Below are 10,101 nucleotides of genomic sequence, written 5' to 3'. Positions count from 1 at the left end.
CACTCACAGTTGAATTTAAACTTCCGGAAGGATCTTTTCAAATTAAAACAGCCCTTGAACATCTCAGAATCAGTTTATTGGCAACGTTTGTGAACATATTGTATCATACACACTATGGTCAGTGGTGGAACAAGTATTCAGATACTTGGGTAAAAGTACAAACAATATTGTCAAAATATGTAATCACAAGTAAAAGCCCTCCATTCAAAATCTCACTTTTGTATTTGTATTGCATTTGCTTAATTTAAACAGTGATCTAGATATGGACTGCCTGCTTTAACCACTGAGTTTAACAGTTTGGAGATTATTTGAAATGACTGGACCAAGCCTTTTTAATATCTATATGAATGATCTATCAGATGATTTAAGTGTCTGTAAAACAGGGTGTGTGATTGGTAATGTGATTGTAAACCATGCCGATGATCTGGCAATTGTTTCTCCTAGCAGTGCTGGTTTTCAACAGTTGCTAAATGTTTGTTCTGATTACGGAGTCAAATTTGACGTTAAATACAATGCTAAGAAGAGCGCTGTAATGATCTGCAGAGCAAAAGGGGATAAGAACCTTTGTTTTCCTTCATTCTACCTGTCAGGACCTTTATATATACAGTCTATGGTCAGGACAGGTGCTGTCTGTTTGCTGTAACACTAAGTATCTGGGACACATCATCACAGATGAAATGGCTGATAATGATGACATGTATAGACAGCGGCGTGTCTTATACAAGCCAGCATGTTGGCTAGAAAATTATCTTGGTGTTCAGATAAGGTTAAGGTGAACCTCTTTAGAGCTTATTGCACTCCTCTCTATACTGCCCCCTGTGGGTCAAGTATAAGAAGGCGAGCCTCCGGAAGCTCCAGGTTGCATATAATGACTGTTTGCGTATACTGCTTAGAAAACCAAGGTGGTGCAGTGCAAGTGAAATGTTCTGTAATGCACGAGTCAACACGTTCCATGCTCTCTTGAGAAATCTGATGTATAAATTCATCTGTCGATTGAATGTTTCTCATAACTCTGTCATTATGCTGCTGTCAAATCCGTGTTTCAGTGCTGTACGATACCAGTCACCTCTGTGGAAACATTGGTATAACTGCCTTTTTTAATTTATATTTGAGTGTTGTATGTTTTGTAATAATGGACCAAGAGTCTCTTTAAATAAAGATGATGATGATTAGGCTGGCCAGGACACAAAATATTTAAAAACATGAAAACTCAAAATGATAATAAAGGAAATGAAAAAAAAGTTCACGTCCCTCTGAGGTTTTTGGGACGTCTCCTTGAGACTAAACAAAATCTGTCTCTGTCTGCCCACCCGTACACCTGCCTGCCTTTTTTGGTACCAACCGGGAGTTACAGTTTTTTTCACATTATCACATCACACCATCTTGCTTTCCATATCTCATCATCTCTCACACTTTGCCATGATGAGTCTTGAACCACCAACCTTCTGACTCATAGACATCCATTTAGGATAAGGTTGGACAGCAAATCAAATCCAATCAAATAATTACACAAATGTTCAACTTTAATTATGAATCATAAAACGATATACGTGGAGATGTAAGTTCATTTAACTCCAACACACAGGAGACTGCTGTCATAAAATAGCAAAAAAAAGCCCTACAAAATACACCAGTGTGAGCTTTTGTTGTGAAAATAAGTTCCATCCATTTCCGGTTTTCGCTCAGGGTTTTTTTGCAGCTAGCTTGATGTCTCGTGACGTCACTGGGCTACGTTCCGAATCAGCGCGAGCTTGCTTGGCCTTCAGGGACCCGGATAATCGACTATGTTGGTAATTAATAGGGGAAGATGTGTTATATGTAAATATCAATCCGTTAATAAATAGGGGCGAACACTAATGATTATAGTATGTACATACGAATTTAAAATGCAGTAATAATAGTAGGAGAATACATCATATTATAATAAAACAAGCACAAAATGTTGTCCCAATAAAAGCTTTTTGCATGACATGTTATTAGTAAATAATACAATGACCCAATGACTAAAGAAGAGTGGTAATTGGGTATGTGTTATAGTTTTTCCATGTGTTCCACATGCCCATAGCTCCCAGACATTATTACCATAAACAAAAATACAACAACATAACCCATGAGGCTAAAATAAGCTTATGGTGCCCATTTAACCAAATCAGGTGGAAGGAAGAGGACAGGAAGACGGGATGACATAAGAAAAGGAAAGGATGGAAAGGAAGAGATGAGAAGAGGTTTTGTTTGACACAGGGAAAGATAATGCTTGTGTAAATGTAACGCCACTGCTCCAAAGGCTTGATTAAAAAAAAAGATATTATTGTTTTTGTATTTAGGTGTAGTCATTTCTGGACGATTAGAAAAGGTAACTTGTTGTTTGTAGAGACAGCAGGCATCTCTCTCCCATGCCATATAAGGAGCCCCTGAAAGCTGTGTCACGATGAAGTCAGATAAGCTTTAATGGTGCCTTTAAGGGTTATGGGAAATCTGAATATCTGTTGAAAGACCCCGTGACCCACATCTTTTCATGCATTTTAATATTTTACAGCTGCCCCCTTGAGCAAAAGGTAACTTTTTTTACATTTTCTGAAGCTCCCAGTCACATAGTATGACCGTTATTAGTGATTGTTTGCACACTGAGCCATTAGGTATTGGTAAAAAGCTCTTTTAATACTATTTAATATTCGAATAGGATTATTTATATGTATAGAACAGTGTGTTAGGAATAGTGTGAACATTGTGTTCTTTCTTTGACTATGTATTATTAAAACCTCCATAATCCTTGGTCCCAATATATATTTTTTTAATTCAGTATTTTACTTATTTTTCATAATTCAGTTACAGTAATTCATCTGTTTACTTTTTTAAACCTTCGCTCTGTTACAAAATGACGATGTCGAAATGAATGACAAGGAGAAATCAATCAGTGCACCAAGACAAAGAATATCATTTCCGAGCAGACACTGAACGCATCAGCATCATTCAACGGAGCAGATTCATCAGAAAGTCGGTCATCTTCTTATTAGGATCCAGAACCATAAAACAAAAGGTAAATATGTTAATATTACATACAAACTGGTTTTATGTTGACTTTTATTACATTATTCCTTCACCACATATAATATCCGTTTATCAGCTGATCATTTGTTGAACGTAAGAAGCTACAATACCGGGGCAAGCTCGTACCCGGTGCTCATTCAAAGTCTTTCTTTTGTACCTGAAGCAATTTAAGACACATTTAGACTGTAAATATAAACCCGAACTAAAGAATGACTGCACATGTTTGAAATGCATGAATTACAATGAGGATTTGTGCTCAGTGATGGCTAGCTCTGAATGCTAATGGTACCATTTCCGCATTGATCACAGTACGCCCTGTTCTTGTTGCAGCCTGCTCCGTTCATCTCAATACTGCACTATTTATTTATACATTTATTAAATCCTTCATTTAATAAATCTAGAATTAAATGCATCGATTATGCTTTTGTTAGTGTGTTTTTGATGAATGAAAAAGGCATTTTAGTTTCGTTTTTAATGGCCGTTTATTGTAAGAAGATAACCTTTGTCCCAGACCACCACCGTTCACCAATCTCCCTAATAATCACATTTAATGATGTGAGAAATTGTAATTTATATTCTTTTCTTAATAACTATCCGCCTTTTGAGAATTCGGCATAAAATAAATTACCAAAAAAAACTTGATTTTGATTCAAACATGTTTGAATCCCATTCACTATTCTGGCAAAATTGCAACTGTGTCTCTGATAATCAAATGTATTTATGTGAGAAATTATAATTTTATATTTTCTTCTGAATTAGTATCCGCCTTTTGAGAATTTGGCAAAGAAAGACATTTTTTGAAGTGACTATATCACATTATATGTGGTCCAACATTTCGATATCATTAAGGATTGTTAAAACAAATGGTAACTAAATTACACGCCGATTCATGTATTAAGCATTTACGAAAATTAGGGATCCTATATTTAAGAATACATTTACTTTTTAGCAACAGGACATTAAAATGACACCATTTTTGTTGTCTCCCCCCTGCAAGAAAGTAGCATGACCAATTGCTCGTCTCCTCCCACACTGTGTACACGCTTTAAAAAACACTTTTGTTAAGCTAAGAAGTCTATTTGTGGTAATGAATTAGATTTTCTTTACCCCTTCTAGCAACAATGAATGTCGACCATGAAGTCAAACGGCTGGTGGAGGAGATTCAGCGACTTGGCAGTAAAAGTAAGTCAGTGCTATATTCTGTACGCCTATTAGAGGTTCATTGTGATGCGTTTTATCTTACCATGTTTAATTAACCATGTTCATGCTATGAATTCTAATGAACCATAAACATGCAATCATGTGATGTTGATCAGTAATTGACCTTAGTCCCCAGCTCACTGCCCTGAAACAAATAAACCAGTGTCAGGTTACAAAGCCTTCCGTCTTCACTTGTATTGAGTCTCAAAACATCTCTTAAAGAGGCCCTTTTATGCTAATGTTTTGGTTCATATTTGTATTCTGTGCCCCTACTGTGACATGTTTCCCTGCTTTAATGTTCAAAAAGCTCTTTATTTTTCTCATACTGCTAGCGGTTGCATTAAAAGAATCCAATATTCATACTAATCCAATATTTGTCAAGCCAATTATTAAGGAGTTGTTGGCTGACATTTAATGTAATTGGTTTAACCTGTTATTAACTATTTGGGCCTTTTTTGGCTTAAAGATGTTGACGGCAATTTCCTGAATAAAAAAAAAAGGAGGAGTATTGCATTGGGTGACCCCCCCCCCTTAGGGGAATTCATCCACAAAAAACACACTGGACGCTGCACTAGGTCAGAAGCCTGAGGAGACTGTGAAGTCCACCGCAGACGGACCACTTTCGGACAAAATGTCCTCTCCATTAAAGGCAGCTCGTTGTGGAATAGCCTCCCAACTGAGATACGGGATTGTCCCACTCTCAATAGTTTTATAGGTCAACTCAAAGAATGGTTGAGAAACATGCTCTTTCTGCATATCATGTATTTATTTTTGCTATGTATATAAATGTCATGTCCTTAAATGTTGTATGTGACGGGACTACGGATGGAAATGAGCTCAAAGCTAAAATCCGGCATATTTACATTTGAAGCATTAATTGTTTAAGTGTTCATCAATGTGCATTGTCCCTTCTCAAATAACGATTAAATGAAAATGAAATGAAATAACAACACCTGAAAGCTCAGAGAATTATTGCTCTTTTTTTGCTTTTTTGAAACTTTTTATTTATTCCACAAATATATAACATACATGGAGATGTATAAAAATCACACCCGCCTCAGTTTAGAGTCCACTCCAATCTACACGTTATTGCTCACATACATACATACATACATACATACATACATACATACATACATACATACATACATACATACATACATACACACATACATACATACATACATACATACGTACATTAACCCTTTCCTTCCAAGTCTTGGCCAATTCTACATAAATACAGACATTCGTTTGCATTATTACTTTTAAGATATATATCAATCTGCCTCTTATTTCAGATGCCGACGGTCAAACCAGCGTGACGTTCGGGGTCTTATTCAACGACGACCAGTGTGCCAACATCTTCGAGGCGTTGGTGGGCACTCTGAAGGCGGCCAAGAAGAGGAAGGTGGTCAAATACGACAGCGAGTTGCTGCTGCAGGGCGTACATGATAGCGTCAGTATCACTCTGCTGCAGGAATAAGGCCTAATGTTTGTACCACATGGCCTTCAAGCAACTTCCTGAATCCCCTCAAATACTGAGCTTCTGTAACGGCTTGTTTTCTTCCTTCACGTGCAATGCTCAGTATTTCAATTTAAACATAACAGATTAGCTCAAACTGTACACTTATGGCCCCAGCTGGCATAACTGCATATGATTTCATTTGATTTCACTGTGCCAAAACAGTATTAAACAAGTTATTGGATAATCTTTTAGGTTATCAGGGGCTAACGTTTATATTTTCAGATGGTGTTTCTCTCCTTCTCAGGCCCTGCTGTTTTATCAACCAAGGGTCTGAGACGTCCTTTTGATACACTTTTAAGACTATAAACCATAGACTGCTATAAACGCACAAATCAGGATTGTACTCATTTGTGCGACGCCTTCATTCAGGTTTTTTTTTGTGTTCATCTTTAGAGGAATTACACTAAAATGTAACTTTTACAAGCAAATGCCTCTCTTGATTGTATCAGTGTCAGGATAATAGGCCAAGAACTGGAGACATTTAGCAACTCCAACAAAATTCTTCTTCACATCTATAATTGGAGCACTCTGATCTTTACACATTGTTTGTAAAAGATACTACTTTTAAAAGCTGTACTAGGTCAATTGTTCCTTATCAGCGAGAATGTCTTCTCACCTTGAATCTAGTACAGCTGTAAGACCACAGGTAGTGTGCGTCCACCAAAAGTGTCCCCAAGTGGCAATTCCATTTGTTTGCATAAGACATTTCTACTACCTCTTGTGGACTTTGTAATAAGACATTATTACACCAGTGCTTTTGGAGATAGGAAACTACTAAGACAAGTGCATTTTAAGAAAGACTTTTGCACCATTTTGTACTTGTTGCAATCTGCTAGACTAGTCTTTTTACCTGTGATCTATAATGAATTGTCTCTGCTAAACAGATTCCACATCTTGCCTTTCCTAAGAAACAGTCGATGAGCAGACGGCGGGTGTTTTTCCTCATGCAATTTATGTTTTTGTGTAATAATTACAGGGTTATTGGTGCGAGATGCGAAAGATTAATTCTCAGTGTTTCTCAGGACCAAATGGACGCAACCAAATTATGTTTGATAATTGTCCTGTAGCTAAAATTAGGTGTCTTACTTATTACACAAGATGTGCATTTATAGTTGTATTAGTTTTTTTAATTTTGCCACCCTTTACTCTGTACTGTAGGGAAATGAAACTTGCAGATCAGGCATGATGACCTTTTTTGGAACAGATACGGGAGCCCAATGTGGTCCAAATTGAAACAATAAATAAGATGTTATGAAATAGGTAATCATATGAATAAATATAGACTAACATGTGGTGATAACCTGAAATTGTAAAATAATCTGATACACTTTTTAACTCAATCAATTTGATGAAATTCTGTCACATTCTGCTTTTTTTCAAGATAACATGACCGGTCATTTTTATTTTTATTCCAGCTGCTTTTATTTTAAAATGTCCTTTTCATAAAGTGTATTTTAACTTAAAAAATGAAAAGACCCAAAAGGGTCAGCGGTCATTTTGAAATAAAACGGTGTGGGAAATCTTTTCAAATAAAACACAACTTGTAACTATTTTATTTTGAAAAGAAGCAGAGCCAATCAGCATTTCATAAACTGAGTTTAAAATATCTATTGGGTTAGTTAACAATTTCATGGTTCAATATGTCATATCATGTCTATATTATTTAATCTAATTGATGTCATAATATCTTGTTTGTTTCATTTTGACCACCGGTAAGTGGCTGCAGCTGCTCTCGTGGAAAAAACCTAGAAACACCAATAATCTCCACACATTCAGCTTCTTCTCCTGCATAATATCAAGCGTTACATATCCCAAGAAGAGAGACCACGCCTTATCTGCAAGTTTTAAAAGACCAATGTCACACTCACTGCTGTTCTGTCAACCTAGCTAAATCCTTACGCTGTTTGATTTCAGCTTCACTTGAATTATGTTATTACTTATCTCTGAACCGTATGGGATGTTGTGCTAGCCTTGGTGGCAAAGATGGATAAAAGAAAGGAAAACCAGAAGAGCTTATTCAAATTATGACATTTGCTGAAATGTAGCCAGTAGGGCAAAATGTAATCATCAGAAAAACAACACAAACGGTTGAGTAGAAGTCTGAAATGTTTTGGGATAAAGGGAGGAAGAGTAAGGAGGAAACAAACTGTGAGTGAGCTGAACATAATTGCAATTTACAGCACAATTAACCTTTAGCAAGAGGAGAGAGTTGTGATCAGAGCGGTGCCGATACCTCAAGCCATTCCTGTGAACCAATGGGATGTGTTTATGTGCGTCATTACTGTCTGCTTGTATTGGCAATAACACATTCCTAAACATACTAAGGTTTCTGTTACTGTGGAATACCCTGCAACGAATAAAATCTTTACACTTGAAACCTTGAACCTGCTTTGTTGTGTGATTTTTCTGACAACTCTAAATCTCGAAACACATCTCAACAACACTGAAATTATTATTTGTATTTATATTATAATGTTCCACTCAGACTGGACAAGCTACTTTATTGCATGTCTCATCATACTACTTCCCTGATGGCTCCCACAGGATTGTTGACATCCTCGTGGATTCATCTTCCTATTATACACACATGCATTTCCAAACATTTGGTCTACCTATGTTATAAATGTATTATCTTTTCAATTTACACACGGCATCTATTGCACGTCTGTCCGTCCTGGGAGAGGGATCCCTCCTCTGTTGCTCTCCCTGAGGTTTTCCTAAGAAACAGTCGATGAGCAGACGGCGGGTGTTTTTCTCATGCAATTTATGTTTTTGTGTAATAATTACAGGGTTATTGGTGCGAGATGCGAAAGATTAATTCTCAGTGTTTCTCAGGACCAAATGGACGCAACCAAATTATGTTTGATAATTGTCCTGTAGCTAAAGTTAGGTGTCTTACTTATTACACAAGATGTGCATTTATAGTTGTATTAGTTTTTTAATTTTGCCACCCATTATTCATGATGACCTTTTTTGGAACAGATACGGGAGCCCAATGTGGTCCAAATTGAAACAATAAATAAGACATTATGAAATAGGTAATCATATGAATAACTCAGACTGGACAAGCTACTTTATTGCATGTGTAGATGTCTCATCATACTACTTCCCTGATGGCTCCCACAGGATTGTTGACATCCTCGTGGATTCATCTTCTTATTATAGACACATGCATTTCCAAACATTTGGTCTACCTATGTTATAAATGTATTATCTTTTATAACTTTTTTATTTATGTAGGTTTCTCCCATGTTCCCCTTTAAACTGTGGGTTTTCTCCGGAAGTGTTTCCTTGTACGATGTGAGGGTCTAAGGACAGAGGGTCTAAGGACAGAGGGACTAAGGACAGAGGGTCTAAGGACAGAGGGTGTCGTATTGTCATACTGATATTCTGTACACACTGTGAAGACCACTGAGACAAATGTAACATTTGTGATATTGGGCTATATAAATAAACATTGATTGATTGAGAGGCCATGAAAATGCATGTGTTTTATTTTTACTTTCAAATAAGTATTTACAATTTTGCTTTAAAAAATTCCGTTATAAATGAAGTGGGTTTAGTTTAGTTTGTTCAGTCGTCAATGTACATTATTTATACTCGTATGCTTTTGAATTCATGCAACTGGTTTTCCCCGTTATTTTACGAGCAACTATGGTGCAGGAATATTATGGTAAAGACAGGGATAGAATTATAAATAGTACAGCTTGTTGCATTTGAAATAACCAGAATAGTCAAGGAGCTGCTGCTGTTTTGTAAATTGATTAACAATCTTGAAAATTATCCGAAAAGCATGACATCTTTAAAATGCAAGATTTATGAATGGAGTTTGGCGCCCCACTTCCCTCCAAGAGAATATATTGTTTTGTCTTCTTTAAATACTGAAAATATTTGGAAACTTTCAAATACCAATGCTTGTTATACATGTACTTTGATGTATACTGTACATTGAAATGCTGCAAAGCTCGTTACCTCTCATTTATTTTTGTTGTTAGGTTGATGACATGTGTGCTGTCATATCTGCTTAATTAGACAGTGATGCCTGCCCACAGGTATGTGACATTTATTACCTCTCATCAACTTCTTATGTCTGGAGGCTCAGTCTGCTGATGCATTCAGGTACTGCAGGGATATCTGAAATATTATACTATGAACTATGCATCGTGATCAGTGATGGAAAATATATTGCGGTAACATTTTTGAGGTACTTAAGTATGTGCAAGTTACAGAACACATGGCAGACTTCTACAGTCTATGAAACATTTGTAATAACCCCAGTTCACAACAGGAAAATGCTACTAACACATTTTAACAATATGTTTAATAAT

At 36.5% G+C, this 10,101-nt stretch overlaps 1 protein-coding gene across 1 annotated transcript; it reads left to right on the top strand.

Moving 5' to 3' along the window:
- Positions 1 to 2,767: 2,767 nt before the first annotated feature.
- abracl (ABRA C-terminal like) lies at positions 2,768 to 8,157 on the top strand. Its single transcript, XM_034241249.1, has 3 exons — positions 2,768 to 3,037; positions 4,165 to 4,230; positions 5,547 to 8,157. The coding sequence occupies exons 2-3, from the start codon at positions 4,170 to 4,172 to the stop codon at positions 5,729 to 5,731; spliced, it is 246 nt and encodes an 81-aa protein (XP_034097140.1). The 5' UTR covers positions 2,768 to 3,037; positions 4,165 to 4,169; the 3' UTR covers positions 5,732 to 8,157.
- The last annotated feature ends 1,944 nt before the right edge of the window (positions 8,158 to 10,101 follow it).

This window comes from Gymnodraco acuticeps, unplaced genomic scaffold (assembly GCF_902827175.1).
Source record: "Gymnodraco acuticeps unplaced genomic scaffold, fGymAcu1.1, whole genome shotgun sequence".
In the NCBI taxonomy this organism is placed as follows: domain Eukaryota; kingdom Metazoa; phylum Chordata; class Actinopteri; order Perciformes; family Bathydraconidae; genus Gymnodraco; species Gymnodraco acuticeps.
This window is presented reverse-complemented; position numbering and strand designations above follow the sequence as displayed.